Genomic DNA, 17792 nt, shown 5'->3' on the forward strand with positions numbered 1-17792 from the left:
CCGTTGATGTGTTAGGCTGCCCTTTTTTTTTCAATTCTGCACATTTCCATTAAGGACATGGAGGCCGCACTACTATGGCTGTTATTGGACGGGTGACCTCATATGACATTACATTTTTTATAATCACTATAATTCTTGGAATTTCTCAATTTATAGGCCTACAGGTCTTTATTAACAATTTTGCCCATACAGGCCCTGCAGCTATTCGGTGGACCAGAGATGCTACTTATAATTTGACTTTAAACCTCACAGCACGGTGGTCTTCAATGTTTATCTCCCCAGCTGTTGTGAAACTACAGCTCCCAGCATGCCTTGGGAGTTGTAGTTTTGCAACAGCTGGGTAGTCACAAGATTGAGATCACTGCCATAGAAAACCTGGATTACAATCTTGTTTGGGCATGCTCTCTGATGCCCCCTCTGTCCGTGTCAGGAACTGTCCAGAGCAGAAGAGGTTTTCTATAGGTATTTGCTACTGCTCTGGACAGTTCCTGACAAAGTTGGCAGCAGAGAGCACTGTGTCAGTCTGGAAAGAATACACCACTTCCTGTAGGACATAAAGCAGCTGATAAATACTGGAAGACTTGAGACTTTTAAATCAAAGTAAATTACGAATCTATATAACTTTCGGACACCTGTTGATTTGAAAGAATTCTCTAACAAGCTACATAAAAATAAGATTACATATTTGCAGCACCCAGTTTCTTTCCCCGTTCTGGATTCCACCTCCCCCACACTATCAACCAGAGCAAAAGGCAGCTGCAAAGAGCATCTCATATTCTGGAGGACCCTGTATGTACATTGCTAGTTCAGTCATTTAAACTGAGACTGTGTAATACTTAATCCCTGCAGCATGCACAGGAATTTCTAAAAACCCCATTCAAATGAATGGAAGAGTTGCATAAATCATGTGTGAATTAAAGGGGTTATCCAGCGCTACCAAAACATGGCCACTTTCTTCCAGAGACAGCCCCACTCTTGTCTCCAGTTTGGGTGGGCTTTTGCTGCTCAGTTCCATTGAAGTGAATGGAGCTTAATTGCAACTGGAGACAAGAAAGTGGCCATGTTTTTGTAGCTCTGGATTACCCCTTTAAATGTATTTTATTTCCTCTTGAAACCATAGATATAACTTGTAATCCTGCTTTCCTTGGGTCCTGAATGACAGATCTGCCCAGTTCGTCTTTTCCCCTTCGTCCTATGGCGTTAGGCTGATTTGTCACTCTGTGTGCTGGGAAAGTCGGGTGCCGATCTTTTTGGCAGCTGTAACGTCAACGATATTATCACCCAGTTTCTTCTAAAGAAGGATACGGTGCATATAAGTTTTATTTTAGGAAATGTTGCTCTTTACGGAGAGCTGTGTAGTCGCCTGTAGGGGCCAGAGCAGACACGACGTTAAAAAAAACAAAAAAAAAAACACGAAAACTCAAAAATAGCCTAGGTGATACGTTGGTGCTAATAAGACGATGAAGAAGATCTTTGTTACTAGGTTCTGTATATCCACCATGGTAATGAGTTGTTGATTTCCTGCAGTGTACAGTGACAAGTCACGGGATAAGTCCCTGCTCTACGCTGACAAACAGCACGGCCTCCCCGAGCACTGCCAGTCCCTGCTCCACTCTGAACAGCTGCATCAGTAACTCTGCCCCCAACAGAACCAGTCCCAGCGGGACCATCAGCAGCCCCAGCTCCACGCTGGAGAGCAAAGACAGCGGCATCATAGGTAAGGGCACCCGCCACCCTCCATACTCTTTGTGCATGGTTTTTTATAGTTACGTGAAGTTCTTTTACTACATGTTGTATAGGGCATTGACTGGAAGCTGCACAATGTATAGAATGTGGAGCAGATCATATGGACGTGTAGTGATAACATGCCCATGTGTAGTGTTCTTTTATTCCCTCTATAGTCTATTACTTGGCTATTGGTTGCATTGCTCCAGACACCTCTATATATACCACAACAGGTTATTTTTGGGAGAATAGACCTATATAGGATAAGTGATATTTGAGCCATTCGCTCCATGACTGCAGATACATGTGTGTGCACATTATGTCCCTGGTGGATTTGGAGGGGCCCCTGGGATAAAGGTTTCCTCTACTATGGTAACTTTCCATCTAATCCTGTGCACTGATATTGAGAGATCACTTTTTTTTATTGTTTCATAGCTTTTTTTTTTTTTTTTATACAAAATGATCACTACTGTGGTTAGACCTGAAGCTTACTATAGAAAAGGATAGGTTAGGTGTAAATTCGAGAATTGGATTCCTTCTAAGAACAGTGCCACTCCTATGCACAGGTTGTGAGTGGTATTGCAGCTCAACCCTATTCACATGCTTAGATGTAGCTGATTATAATACCAGACACAACCCATAGACTGTTTATGTAACAAACACAGCCATGTTTTTCTAATCCTGTATTTCTGTAATACTGTTACAACCTGTGGACAGGTGTGGCGCTGTTTTTGAAAGAAAGCTGCCATATTTTCACTGTTCAACCCCCTAAACCAGGGGTAGGGAACCTTGGTTTTCCAGCTGTTACAAAACTCCAACTCCCATCATGCTTGGACAACTTCGGCTGTCCAGGCATGATGGGAGTTGTAGTTTTGTCACAGCTGGAGAGCCAATGTTCCCTACCCCTGCCCTAAAGGCTACGGCTCTATGGGCAATAAGGCAGTAGTACAGTCCAGAATGTGAGGTATACAATTATAGCTATGTAGATTACTCCAGGGTGGGCCCAGGTTATTCAGCATTACAAAAACAATAGCTGCCACCTTCCAAAAACAGCTCCACATCTGTCCTCAGGTTGTTTGTGGTATTCACTTAAGTGAAGTTGAGCTGCAATACTGTACACAAACTAAGGACAGGGGTGGCGCTGTTTCTTGAAGGAAGCAGACATATTTAGCTCTTTGTGTGTAATACCCTCAGCGTTTATTCAGGTTCCAAATGGGATTATATACAATAATTGTGCTTTATCATAGGGGCATCTAGACTGGGCAGCGGATTACAGAACTCCAGTAGTATTAGTCAGATAGTCCCGTCCATGTGCAATTGTTTCTGTTGGCTTTAAATAAAGATTTAATAATAGAATGTTTTGTTTTTTTTTCGTTTTTGTTTTACTTTTTTTTTTATCTATAGTACGTATACAGTAGGATCTGCAGATCTATGTTGGGTTCATTCACTAGGAACATGTCAGGTGGTCAATGTCAGGAAACAAGGCGCCTTCTGTGTGTCGGATTCTTAAGATTATATATGGCTTAACAAGACCGAAGATCCTTCACTGTACATAGGATCTGTACATTTATGGTGGCTTCACTGTGTTGTCTCTTTAAAATGCTAGTTGTTTATACAGATATACATTCTGGTGTGTAGAATAGCATGTAGTATACTATATTTTCCCATCAAAGTTCTATGGTCTTCATATAGGTGTTACCGGTAAGGTATAAGAGGTCTACACCAATGGATCTGAAGCAGCCCAGTGGTTTTACTTCGCTAGAATTTCTGTATAGTTATTATGTATTCTATCCCATTTCAAGTGTACTGGTATGTTGCCAGTAGACAGACCCCTGAAGTTGTTGTTTGTTGGCCCTCACCAGTGGTCTTGTTCTTGTATGGTTTCTCTCTACTGGCCTGGTTCTCACTGGGTTCCTCACTGTTTGGCTGGTTCCCACTGGGTTCCCTGGCAGAGCTCTGCTTACTGCTGGGTTCTATGACAAAGGTCCAGTTCCTTTTCAGTTCCTCTGAAGAGGTTTGGTATCGGGAGGGTCTTGCGGCAGAGCTCTACTTCCTACTGGGTACCTTGGCAAAGGCTTGCTTCTTGCCAGGTTCCTTAGTACTGGTCTGGTTCCTGCTGGGTTCCTCGCAATTGGTCTCATTCGGGCTCCTTGTCATTGATCTGCTTTCTTTTGGGTTCGTCAGCAGAGTTAAGGTCCCTACAAGGTTCCTAGTTATTGCTTTGGTCCCTGCCAAGTTTGTTACCAATGCTTAGGTCCCTATAGTTGTTATTTTATTTTGGCAATGCTTTGGATCATATTGTGTCCTTTGACAAGTATGATTCCTCCTCCGCTCCTGAGAAGTTCTGGTTTCAGCCAGGATGCTTGTTATTGGCCTGATTTCAAATGAGTTCCTTGGTGGAGTTCAGGTCCCTGCCAGCTTCCTTACCATGCTTTTGGTTTCTGCCACAATCCTCATCCTTGTGCTGGTCCTTGCTGTGCTCTTTAACAATGGTCTGGTTCCTTGCCATCAAATTGGTTCCTGCCTATTTAAGGTCAGGTTTGTCATCTTTGGTCCACCTTTGTTTGGGTTTCTTACCTGTGGTCTGGTGCTTTCTGGGTTCCTTGCCATCAGCCTGGTTCCTGTTGATTTTGACTCCTTTGGTCTGGCGCCTGTCGGGTTCCTTGCCATCAGACTGGTTCTTGTAAGGTTTGTCGCCTTTGGTCTGGTGCCTGTTTGATTCCTTGCCATCAGTCTGGTTCCTGTAGGGTTTTTCATCTGTGGTCTGGTGCCTGCCAGGTTCCTTGCTATCAGTCTGGTTCCTGTAGGGTTTTTCATCTGTGGTCTGGTGCCTGTCGGGTTCCTTGCCATCAATCTGATTCCTGTAGGGTTTGTCGCCTGTGGTCTGGTGCCTGTTACATTCCTTGCTATCAGTCTTTTTCTTGTAGGGTTTGACGCCCGTGGTCTTATGCCTGTCGGGTTCCTTGCCATCATTCTAGTTCTTGTAGGGTTTGTCGCCTGTGGTCTTATGCCTGTTAGATTCCTTGCCATCAGTCTTTTTCCTGTAGGGTTTGACGCCTGTGGTCTTGTGCCTGTCTGGTTCCTTGTCCATTTGACTGGTTCCTGTAGGGTTTGTCGCCCGTGGTCTTATGCCTGTTAGATTCCTTGCCATCAGTCTTTTTCCTGTAGGGTTTGTCGCCCGTGGTCTTATGCCTGTTAGATTCCTTGCCATCAGTCTTTTTCCTGTAGGGTTTGTCGCCCGTGGTCTTATGCCTGTTAGATTCTTTGCCATCATTCTGGTTCCTGTAGGGGTTGTCGCCTGTGGTCTTGTGCCTGTCTGGTTCCTTGCCATCAGTCTGGTTCCTATAAAGTTTGTCACTTATGGTTTGGTTTCAGTAAGGTTCCTCTCAATTGGTCTGGTTCTGGCCAACTTTAGCGCTAGAAGCCAGGTTCCATCCAGTCCCTTGTCAGGGAATTAATGGGTCTTTTATAAATTACTGAATAAAAACAAATACCCCAAAGTGCATAAAGCAATGTGCACTTGTCTGCTGTCATGTTTGACGAGTCTCTCTTTGCAGCATTGTCCTCTTTCTCATTATAAATATATTATGTCTTTAATGTAAATTGGACTGGGAGTCCCAGTGGTATCCATCTAGTTTGAGAGATAACTGCACTGGAATAAGCAGGTTTCCATTTGATTTTAAAAGCCAATTATCGCCTTTCTATTCTTTTACCTTATCTGTAATTATTGCCGGGAGTGAGAATATTACAATGTGCAGAAGCAAATAACTGTGGGCCCCCGGGGGCCGAGCCATGCAACATTCCTGCAGCTCCTGAAACAAGACCTCCTTCTTCTTCTTCCAAGCCGCTCCTTAATGAAGAAATCTCCAGTATACGTCCGACCCTCCATAAATACAGGGTGCTCACCCATTTGTGATATTGCCGTACTTTATCTACCTCTAAATCCATGAAACAGGACCGGCGCATTTGCACATAAAATCCATTTGCCGGTTTTGACAAAGCGAGGATATAGAGCACTGGGGATTATCTGACCAGACTGACTAAATTGAAGATTATGTTTGGGGATTTGGCACATGTAAGCAGTATATTAGGAGCCTAAAAAAAAGTACAGAGAAATGAAAGCCGTTCTGTGCCTGTAACAGGAAAGGGGCAAACGTACAGTGATACATTGTGGAGATAAGTTTTCAAGAGCGTGTTTATTTTGCAATACTGAATTTCCGTTGCTGGTCGACATTGATATACAAAGCGTATACAGAAACATAACCATTAAAAATGATGCTATAACTCATAAAGTTTTGCAAGGACTCTGGAATTCCCCATATCCTGAATGCAGCCAAGCTCAATCACCTTAGAAATATTTCCCTAGGCGGCATTCACACATCTGTATGAACTGTCTATGTAAAGATCATATATTGCAGAGCAGAAGAACAGGGTAGGATCATAGCGAGGGCAAAGGAAGAAAATGCACAAGGGGGCCCTGACCACCCAGTTCACAACAGTCTTTAAAGGGGTAGTTCACCCTAAAAAAAATTCTTTCAAATCAACTGGCCCCAGAAAGTGACAGAGATTTGTCATTTACTTTTATTAAAGAATCTCAAGTCTTTCAGTAGTTATCAGCTGCTGTATGTCCTGCAGAAAGGGGTGTATTCTGTCCAGTTTGACACAGTGCTCTCTGCTGCCACCTTTGTCCATGTCAGGAACTGTCCAGAGCAGTAGCAAATCCCCGTACAAAACCTCTCCTGCTCTCCAGACTGGAGGATACCACTTTCTGCAGGACATACAGCAGCTGATAAGTACTGGAAGACTTGAGATTTTTTAATAGATGTAAATTACCATGTCATGACCCAGCTGATGGACTGGCCGCTCAGCCAGTCAGTGACTGGGGAGGGATGACACTCCAGCCACTGATTGGCTGAGCGGCCAGTCCATCACCCGGGACAGGCCTTTTCTCCCGAGTCGTGATGTCATCACTACTCAGGGCAAAATGTCTTAGGACTGGCCTCGGGACCCCCGCCCGATCGTTCACCACAGGCACGGGGAGAGGTAAGTTCCTACTCATTATTACATTCCCTCCTACGGCTGCCTAATTTTAAAAATGGCTGCTCTTCTCTTTAAGTTATCCTCTCTAGCTCTGGGTCTTTCCATTCCAGCAAGTGTTGAAAAATCAGACTTCCTAGCATGTACTTACTAAGATGTAAAAGCAGAAGTATTTCATCCAGTGTGCCTGGCAGACAAGGGGATCCTTGTCTGAGAGAGAAGGCTGCTCTTCAGTCTCCTAGTCCTAAGTTTGCTGTCTGTAGTCCAAATAGCTTTAACCCTAGTCCTTTCTATTAATGTTTGCAAAGCTTGAGCCATATTCCTAGCCAACAAATTCTACACGGAGACTGACAAGATGTATTGGGAAGAAAAGGAAAAGTTGTTTTTTTTTTGCTCTGAGATAAATGGTAAAGTTCTAAACTATATTGTGTAATGGGAATAATACACAGTCTTCACCACCATCCCCATGGCTCTTCTAGGCAGGGAAGATGGGCATCTGTGACGAGCCACCCTGGATGACACTTAAAGGGACAGTTTACTTTCTGTTGCTCACCTGTTAGGTTATCTGTAAGATGCCCTAAAGGAAATCTGCAAAGTCTGGCCCTCTGTGATGTAAAATATGGTGGCCACTTTTAGAGATCAAGGAGCAAGGGGAGTCTGAGGGAGTATTGTGTCTTCTTGAGTAGACTACCTTAGAGTAACAGAACTGATATCTGATGGGCCAAGTTTGAGATGTAGGATGCATGCTGGAAGATCTGCAATCCCCACTGCAGAAATTAGCAATTAGTATCAGGAATGGATCTGACGGCATCCACATTTAGTGTCCAAACTGTAAATGTATTGCATAATGTTCACAGAATACACTCTGAGTACTCTCAGTATTCTGAGTACATTATGCAATAAAATTGTAGTTTGGACACTATACGTGGATGCTGTCAGATCCACTCTTGATACTCCTTAAAGGGAATCTGTCACTAGGTTTATGCAGTATAAACTAGTAATATAAATGCTGAACAGATCGGTGTATTACTTACATCATTCTGTTCAACCGTTCTCCTAATATGCAGGAGAATAGGATTCTTTCCACACCCTTCCCCCCACCCTCCAGTTGCTGATTGACAGTTGACTGCCTATACACAGCATGGATAGATAACTGCCAATCAGCAGCTGGTGGGCGGAGTTTTCTGTTGCTCATGAATATCCAGGGCTACTGGGCTCATGCAGATAATGGAGAGGACTACTTATTGTCCATGTTATTCAAAAGGATATTTGCGGATCAGCTGCACAAATACAGATACATCATTCTGTTCAGCTTCTCTTTCACTAGTTTATGCCATCCTAAGTAATCCTACTGACAGACTCTCTTTAAGGAGACTGTCAGGATGGCATAGGAAGTCTTATAGGGCTTGCAATGCTTCCTGGGAAAATTTTTTTTTTTTAAGGAGAACAAGAAGGTTGCATTCCTGTCATCACTTGACCCCTTAAAGTCTGGGAATTATTGACCAAACTAGAATCTCCTCCAGAAGCAAGAGAACCCATCTGTAGAGAGCCTCTAATAAATAGAAAAGCAAAGGGTGCAGAGACATCTTTTGATGTGGGGAAAGGTGTCTCTTTAACATGATGGATGGGAATATGCTCTGTAACAAGTGCAGGGAATGAAGCAAGATTTGCCCTTTGCAGATCCGAGACAAGTCTGAAGATGAGCGAGTCATCTGGGTGGAAGAAGCTGTATATATTGTATGCTTATTGCATTAGCCTGAAGGCTCCACTGACAGTCCCACTTGTATTGGGAGTGTGCGTGTAACAGCCACAGCCTTCATTTTATTTATTTACATTCCTGTGATGTGAGGCCGGTCGTATCGCTGTGGAGGAGTCACATCTCAATGAGTTTCTGGAAAGTGTTCCTCCTTAGTAGTAGTTTTATCTCCATTAGATTTCATCAGCCTTGGACTGTAGGTATTATAGGCGCTGCACCTCTGAGCACAACACTTCAGCATCCAGCAGCACCTTGTCTTATCGCCAACCCTTCTCCCTCACTTGCTGTAGACTCGATATTGCCTGAGCAGAGCTGATTTCCTTCATTGATCAGAGTTTTCTGCTTTTCCTTATTTTTCAGCAACGATCACAAGTTCATCGGAGAATGACGACCGCAGTGGTTCCAGCTTGGAATGGAGCAAAGATGGCAGCTTGAGGACAGGAGGCCCCCCAGGGATGATAATTCATGAGCGGAGGACAGATAACTGCTCGCCAGTAGTGGAGGAGGAAAGTTGCGAAAATTTTTCAAAAACGGACCCATCTACTGGAGAAGGCCCAGTCTCCTACATGCAGAACTCCAGCTCTTTAGTAATGCAACGACCAAACTCTGTAGCAGGTAAAACCTAAGAATATTTATGGATGTGGTTGATGTAATGATTTGGTAAAGGCCTGATAACCGTAAGAATTGTGTTCTTCCAAAATGTCATGTCTTCCATTTGGGTATTTAGGCTTCACAATCACTAGTTCTCGCTGTTTGCATCCCATTTTCAGTTGCTCATCCTTTAGGCCGAAAGCAGTCTCTGCCTACTGCCTCGTACACATACATTTTTGGCATGGCGGAACATTCCTGTGTTCTCTGTGGAAAGGGGAAGGCTAAGCCGCAGTCAGACAGCTCTGGTGGTGGCTTATCTATCCCAGAGCAATAGTATCGGGCAGTGAAAATCCAACATGCATGATCCATCATTATCTGTTAAGGAAAGCCAGGAGACCGCCATACACTGGGAGGTTCGGCCTACTTCTGTCATACACTATGGGTAAAAGTGGGTTGATAGTTGAGTAGCCGTTGTCATCAGTCGTCTAAAATGATCATGGTAAAGGGGAACTATCAGAAGGTTAGACGACTCTTGGCGTGATGGAGGCAGACAGTGCTCTGGGCCTAAGATTCAATAACTGGACGGGAACGGTGCAGAGGAGGATGGTAAGAGACATACCCTTCTCCTCAGCACCCCATGCCCATTAGGGGGCTATCAGCAGGTTAGATTTGTCTAACCTGCTGATAGTTCCCCAATGAATAATTGTACGCTATCATCCAGTGTGTATGGGCTCCTTTATCCATGTAGGTCATTATCGTTGCTTCATTTGTTCCATTTTTGGTAAAAAAAAAAAGAAAAGAAAAGAAAAAAGAATGAATACATTTGACTCTTAGTTATATTGAGTAGATTTGAGAAGAACAGAACTGAATAGTTGTCCTCTATTTATTTCTTTATTTTTGTTGGGAAATTTTAGATTTTCTTTAAGGCCAAAGTGGCCCATCTTATCGGCTTCTATTCCTTGTCAGGCCTTATTCACATAATACCAAGAGTACTCCTTTTAATAAATAAATTTTTTATCTTCTGATCGATAGATCTGATCTTCCTTTCGATCAAAGACGATATACGGGAGAGCAGATCTCCTGAATATGGTGTAAACGGGCCCTATAGATATTGCGTTTAGTTTCCTTTCTCCTCTCCGCCCAACCATGTTCATTGTCCTTTAAGATATAGAGCAGGTGCCCAGAACAAGGTTTTTTTTTTCCGTTTTGGATCGTTTTATCAGATTTCTTCCATATTTTCCTTTCATTTAGAAAACAAATGAATGTACGTTTAGTGCACATCTCAGATCGGCTTGTGAAACGTACCCAGAATGAATCTTCATTTAGCAGCTTGATTTTTATCGCCGCTTTTCTCGGAAAGATAATGGAAGCCGCAGGTTGACATAAGATAATGCGTTCTACAAGGAATTGGCATTTCACGCCGTCTGCATTCTGAGATGTAATGACAGGAGGGGTTGAGGGAGGTGATTGAGTAGCGGAATTTGTCGTATTGCCCAGTTTTTAATTTTAACACTGTTACGCGGTTGCAAGAAGTGCACATGTAGAATGTACTAATTGTCCTGCATTCCTCCAGGATGAGCCAGCATTACTGGGATTCAGCGTCTCTCCGGGGAGGGGATGGGAGGATGAGAACTGAGTAGGTGTGTGTCAGCCTCTGTTTGTTTTCTCTGCCTAACTTGCTGACATATTAAACAGCAAATCTTGTCACTCCGGTACTGAGCGGTGGGGCGGCTTGTGAAAGGGGGGAACGATGATTGAGGTGTTCAGGTTGTGGAATGGCGGAGATAGGATGTGGCGGCTTCCTCTGGGCTGTTGATTCGTATGTTCACAGATTTAGCTGTGAGGCCTGATAAGCGCTTCCTGTGTCAAGGTGCCCATACACATCAGATTAACACTAATGAAAATGGACGATTTGTAAACAAAACGATTATTTTTTAGATAAAATTTAAAAGGAAACTCAATAGATTTTTTTGGGATCGCCCACCAAATTCCCCCGTTCCATAGGAGCGAAAAGGGACCGGGACAGGCTTTAGTGACATAATTACAGCCTTAAGTAATCGAGCACAGAGAGCATAATTGTGGGGCATAAGCATGCCACCAATTGCATTAGTGCCCTGATATATTGTACTTTACACTAGCTTATTTGTTTGCTCTGTGTATAAGCAGTATACATTAGGCTTACTCTTGTAGCATCTACAGTGGTGCCTTGGATTACGAGCATAATCCGTTCCGGGACCGTGCTTGTAATCCAAATCCACTCTTAAACCAAAGCAAATGTTCCCATAAGAAATCATAGAAATGCAGACAATTGGTTCCACACCCCCAAAAATAATGATTTATTATTCTGAATAACATGTAAAACAGATGAAACAAACACTCAGAAACAGCAGAATATGTGATATTATAAGTTACTATACAGTAATGGAGAGGATGGGAAACACAAGGACTGACAGATACTGCAGGGAGCAGGAAGGAATGAGCAGGGCAGATGTGGGCACATACATGCAGCACTCTCTGTCAGGGGAGAAAGGGGTTACAGCTATGGAGAGATTACCTCCACAGTCCTGTCCTCTGATGCAAGCCCCAGCCTGAAGTGGATCTGCTATGATTTGGAAGGTGAGGGAGACTTCCTGGGTCAGCGTCCAGTGCTGTAGACCCCGCTATGCAGACCATGTCCCTCCCCCACTCGCGCTCCCACCCAGTACAGGAAGCTCTTAAACCAAAACGCTCTTAAACCAAGTTACTCTTAAACCAAGGTACCGCTGTATATGTTTTTTGTACTTTATCATGTATTTCTCTATACAGGGGTTCTAAGTTTTCTATAATTAAAATTTATAACTAAAACCCCCACTATTGGGGAAGGTTTACTTAAAGGGATTTATGATAATGAAACCTATTTTTAACTGTCTAGCGAAGAAACATATATTGGAAATATATAATTTTATTTATTATTTTATATTTTAGTTATTTTATTACAATTTTGTGTGTACATCCTGTAATGGACTTCCTGTTTCTTCTCGACACTTTAGCTGGGCATGCAACCAACTCTGTCTCCCTCCTACAATGTGGTAGGCTTATGTGGGTGTAGTGGGCAGGGTAATATTCCAGAAAGTATAGTAGGAAAGAGATGTTGACTGAATTTCCAGCTAAAGTGTACAGCAGGAACAGGAAGTAGTTTTCAGGATGCAAATAGGAAGTGGGGCATTGAAGATAACAGAGCAGACAGTTTGCATCAGAAGCAGAAGTAAATCCTGAACAACCACAGGCAATAAAATAACTCTCTTTACCAATATATGTTTATTGATTAGACTGTTGAAAAGAGGTTTAATTATTGGACAACCCCTTTAAGGTGTGTGTGTGTGTGTGTGGGGGGGGGGGGGGTTCGGGTAGCACTGCGAGGTAGTCTGTTGGGTTTAAAGACTTTGTTATATTTGTATATTTATTAAAAAATAAAAACCTCCTTTATTGCCGAATATTATCCAGTGAAGCACCAGCCAGGTCCCTTAGGGGTTTTTCTGAATTATGTTAATAGCTGCTATATATAGAGCTATGCATCTTTATCTTTTTTTGCTGTACAAGGTGTTTTCAGTGTTTTAATGCTATAAGCACACTTCCCTCTAATTGTCTGCAGACACCTGTCCATTTCAGAGCGTATAAGAATGTCATGTATGCTACAACGCTGATTCCCATAGCTGAGCTCAGGCATTCTTTCCTGCAGATGGATGTGATAAGATGGTTTAAGGCGACATCCATTTTATTTAATTCTGCCCTTAAGATATACAAGTCCTGGGAAAGTTTAATGTCAAAGAACATGTGTTTGCAGCCGTCGTCTCGCTCCGCCGTCTTCTGACTAATCCTTGGTAACTTCTCTTTTAGCACATTTAGGCCTCCTTCACACATTCACACATGCAAAAAAATGTGAGTTTTAAGCATTTTTTTAAGTGTTCCAGGTGGCAAAGAGAAGTTTTATAGATTGAAGCTGAACTTTTTCTGCATGCCTTCCTAGGAATGACAATACATGGATGTTCTGAATTCCCTCGATAAGAGTTATAATTTGATCATTGTTGCCTTTAGTCCACCCAGCATAGACCATGACTAACCTCATTGTATTCTGGTGTGCTGGGAGGTATGGATCATTGTCTCACTGGTGATGGTCAATGCTTCTAAAATCAATTCTGCTCCTGCCTTTTATATTAGTCTTATCAAAGTTTGCATTTTCTTGGTCTCAGACCTGGCAGTTCACCAAGGTTGGGTTGATGGGCTCGAGTCGTGCATTGTTTTGGTCGTTTCTGTTGTAACGTGACACTTGCTGACCACAAAGCATGAATTCCATTTGTTAGGTGATACCCTAGACTGACCGTATCTGCAGGGCACAGATTTGCTTTCTTTGTTTGACCATATGGTTCACTGGTCAATATTTAGTCATCTGGTTGACTGACCATATAATGTCAATGTGTGGTAATCTGTAATCCAGCTAAAATTGAAAGCGTTTAAATTCCTCCAACTCTTGCGTGGACTTGCCAGATTTCAGATATTCTTCTACTGGAAGTCTATAGGTACTAAAAAAGTTAACTGTGGCTAGTTGACACCTTGTCTTAAAGCTGCTTGGGTCAGCAACCTTGAAGTCAAGTGGTTGTCACCTTTTCAATCTTGGAACTATTTGCAGCTGGTATAATTCTGTTGCTTGAGGAAAGAGCAAAGTGTTCTTCTTAGGAACTATCTTCTGCATCTCCTTGTGATAATTTAGGGTGTCAGACATCCATTGGACATAGTAGAACATGACTTGAAGAAGTTTTAATACGCTTAGGGTTCTATTACACGGCCTGATCATAAAGTGTAAACGAGCTGAGCAGTTACACGGCTGACTATCGGGCAGTAAGGAAGGGCTGCACGAACATCATTAGCAATGTCCGTGTAGCCCTTGCCTTATGTGTAAAATAATAAAGTATTTATTTACCTTACCATGTCCCTGGTGTCCTCTGACCTTCCCTGGTCTCTGCAGCTCTGCCTCCTTTTCCGGGAAGGCCCCTGAGAACACTGAGGAAGGCCTGAGGACACCAGGGAACGTGGTAAGATAAGTGAATGCTTTATTATTTTAAACTACTATCTGCCGCCGTCAGCCGTGCATCCTTATTACATGTAACAATGCACTCCCAATGATTTTAGATCTGGACCTAGAGAAACGATCAACCGATGATCGTTGTCTCTATTAAACAGAGTGATAATCGGCCTAATATGGGTCTAGCAGTCACCTAGACCGTGGAATAAACTTACCAAGAGAACAGTTCTGAAAACAACTTCCATAGCCCAATAGGATCATTGTTTGTCTTGACAAGTTCTGTAGCACAAAAAAAGTTAGTGGTTACCATGACAACTTGATAAACAAGAGAGAACAAAACAAAGCCAATCAAGCTTTGACTTCACACGGCACCAATAACTGAGTCTGGCCTAGAAAAGTTAACAAACTAGACCTTATTCACACGGCCCACAAAGTTGTCCGTAATTGTGGATCCAGATCAATTTATTGGCCATTGATTGCTATCGTGCTACTTGCATATTCCGCTTTTTCAAGGATCTGCAATCTGTTTCGTAAAAAAATTGGACATGTCCTTGTGCAGATTGTGATTGCGGTACGGATTACCAATAGAAGTCTATGGTATCCATATTCTTTATGGATGTCGCATCCGTGACCGTCGTAAAATTTTCCACTGATCACAGTGAAAAAATAGCGGGAGGTTTTGCAGCCCCGAAAATCGTGAGAACGTGTGAAAGGGGCCTAAATTATATTATTTTCTGCTTCATTGTGGGGTTAGGCCTCTTTCACATGTTCAGATATTTTTTGGGGTTAAAGGGGTTGTCCACTTTATAGTTAAATTGCTCAGTGCACAGTATTAGTAAGTGTAGTCACTGTATATACTGACAGCTGCTTCTTATGTACCTCATAGAGCTAAAATCAGACTCCCCTCCTCCAGGCTGGGCTGCCCTGCTCTGTGGGGTTTCTGTCCATGAAATGGCTGACATGGAGGAGCATGTGACCATGCCCTGCCCCCCAGAGTCCATCACTGAGCCTGTATATACCTATGGTGGACACTAGGGGGCGGGGCAGGGCAGGGTCACATGCTCCTCCATGTCGGCCATCTCATAGACAGAATCACCACAGAGCAGGACAGCACAGCCTTGAGGAGGGGAGGGTGATTTTAGGTCTATGAGGTACAGAGGGAGGTGCTGTGAGTACATACAGTGAGTACACTTACTAATACTGTACACTGAGCAATTTCACTACAAAGTAGCAAACCCTTTTATAAGTGATTTTTTTTACAGACAACTTTGCAGGATGTGTGAATAAGGCCTTAGTTATTCTAAAAACCAGGTTAGGGGTGGACAGTGAGTTTCCATCTGGAATTGCAAGTTCATGACTGTTTATTTTTATTTTTTCTCCCAATAGAATTCCTTATTTTTTTTTATATAAATAGAATTGGATTTTTCAAACAAACAGATGACAATTGGCTAACCTTTGACCTCCTTCACATGTACCTTACAATTTTATGTCAAAAAGTACATGTTATATATCTATTTGACATGTCTGATGAGGATCAAAGGGTTCTTAAGATGTTGTACCAATCGGATACCTCTGGTGCCAGTCTTGTTTGATATGCCTTTCACTGAAGAAGAACTAGAGAGGCAACGTTTACATTCCCTGTATAATCAGGCTGAAATATCAATGGAGTCCCGGCAGGGGCGTATGTTCTGCTGAATCGGGCACACATCAAAACATTCGTCCCGTTACATAAACAGAACACATGAAACCTACTTTTATGGACATATGTTTGCCTCTGTGAACGGCGACCAAGATCACAGGGTAGTTGAGGTCGATGTCAACTTGATAAATATCTGTGGATTGTGCGCAGCTCAAACAGACGTAATGCCACCTAGCTAATACAATAATAAACAGTGGACTTTCTGCGGGCGGAGGATAGAAATAACACCACTTATGACATGTCAGCCATGAGAACAGTGGAGAAGTGATGAAAGATAATGGGTTTATCTCGCCCGTGCAGACCACCCACCCTCACAGTAAGGAGGGTGGCCAGAAGGAAAAGTAGCGGGGAATAGAATTGCAGGACATGCTGGTCTCTGGATTAAGATGGGCTAAAGTGGCTTTAAATATGTTTCCGTTCTCTCCACCCAAAACCAAAATCACAGCTTGGTTGGAGTTCACTATAATAAAATAGAGAAATATTATTCACTTCTTCCAGATCCTCTGAGTGGATTCCTGTTTTGGTTCACAATTATACAGTATAACTTATTTTTTTTACATATATTACTATAATAAGAAATCTCTATTAGGCTATGTTCACACAACATATAAACGGCAGCCCTTATTTGGCACTCAAAACAACGGCCGATGTTTTAAATGAAAATTGCATTGAAGTCTAGGGAGAATGGGCGGAAATAAATTGTCATGAACATTATTTCGATGTCTGTAGCAAACAACGTCCGTTCAATACAATGTGTGCAACAACGGCCGTTGTTTGCACTGACTTCAATGCAAATCACTGCATTATGAAAAGAACTGCAATTGTTTTTATTGAAAATAATGGCCGTTCTTATCAAAAAAGTACATTGTGGGAACATAACCCTTAAAGGAGAAGTCCCATCAGCTGTGAAATCTGCAGGCAGATGGGGGTGAAAATAACAAGCAAGTTTATTCACCCATCCCCTGTGTCTCATAGAGCCGCCCCCAGGTCACGTTAGCCGCAGCCACGGACATGCAGCTCTGCCAGCTGCAACATCATGACCCCGGGTAAGTGATTGCCCGCTCAGCCAATCAGTGACTGGACTATGCTGACAGGCTAAGCTGGCAATCGCTCAGCCGTGCCATGACATTGCTGCTGCAGGAGCCGGGTACGGGACGTACCTGGTTTCCTGCAGAAGATGACGTCCGGGGGTGTTGATCAGGACTCCGACGACGGCGCTAGGAGGCACAGGGGGCAGGTAAGTTAACTTGCTTTTTCACACCCACCCCCTCCTGCTTGCAGTTGGTGGGACTTCCCCTTTAAATATTTTGATGTTGTTTCATTACTATGCATTAATGAGTGCTATGTAGTAGTTGTATGAATCTTTTAGGTTTTGGTATTGGTTTATTTTGTAGTATATTGTTTATAAATTGTCTAAGTTTTTTATATTGTGTTGAGGTTTTGTGGTGGAATCATGACGCAAATACAATGTGCGGACAGAGCCTTAAAGGGGTTATCTCGGGATTAAAAGTTATGCCCTTTCTCAACAGCCTAGGAGATAACTAGCTTACCAGTTGGGGTCTGACTGCTGGGATTTTTCCTGATCAAAGGAAAGGCGACACGGCAACCAAATAAATGGAGCGGCAATATGTATGCTTCGGCACTGCACCATTCATTCTCTATGAGGCTTTTGAACGTTGCTGGGCATTGTACTTGACAATGTTTAGAAGCCCCATAGGGCGTGAACGATGTGTCAGCTGTGCAGGCTTACAATTGACTTCTCTGTGATTGATTGCAGTCCCAGTGGTCAGGTCCCCACCGATCAGCTAGTTTAATATTGGGGTAACCCTTTTAAAGGGGTATTCCCATTGCAAAAATGGATGGCATATTGCTAGGATATACCCCCACTTTGTAAATCATGGGGGTTTGACCTCTGGGACCTTACC

The 17792-nt window shown here is 42.9% G+C and overlaps 1 protein-coding gene across 6 annotated transcripts in view; it reads left to right on the forward strand.

Moving 5' to 3' along the window:
• TANC1 (tetratricopeptide repeat, ankyrin repeat and coiled-coil containing 1) overlaps positions 1–17792 on the forward strand; it is a 190287-nt gene that overhangs the window by 101462 nt on the left and 71033 nt on the right. For all 6 annotated transcript variants that reach the window (XM_069982743.1, XM_069982737.1, XM_069982738.1 and 3 more), the window contains 2 exons: positions 1528–1717; positions 8879–9133. In XM_069982743.1, the coding sequence (XP_069838844.1) occupies positions 1528–1717; positions 8879–9133 (445 nt within the window). The remainder of the gene's footprint in view (positions 1–1527; positions 1718–8878; positions 9134–17792) is intronic.

The sequence above is a fragment of the Dendropsophus ebraccatus genome, chromosome 9, assembly GCF_027789765.1.
Source record: "Dendropsophus ebraccatus isolate aDenEbr1 chromosome 9, aDenEbr1.pat, whole genome shotgun sequence".
NCBI lineage: Eukaryota > Metazoa > Chordata > Amphibia > Anura > Hylidae > Dendropsophus > Dendropsophus ebraccatus.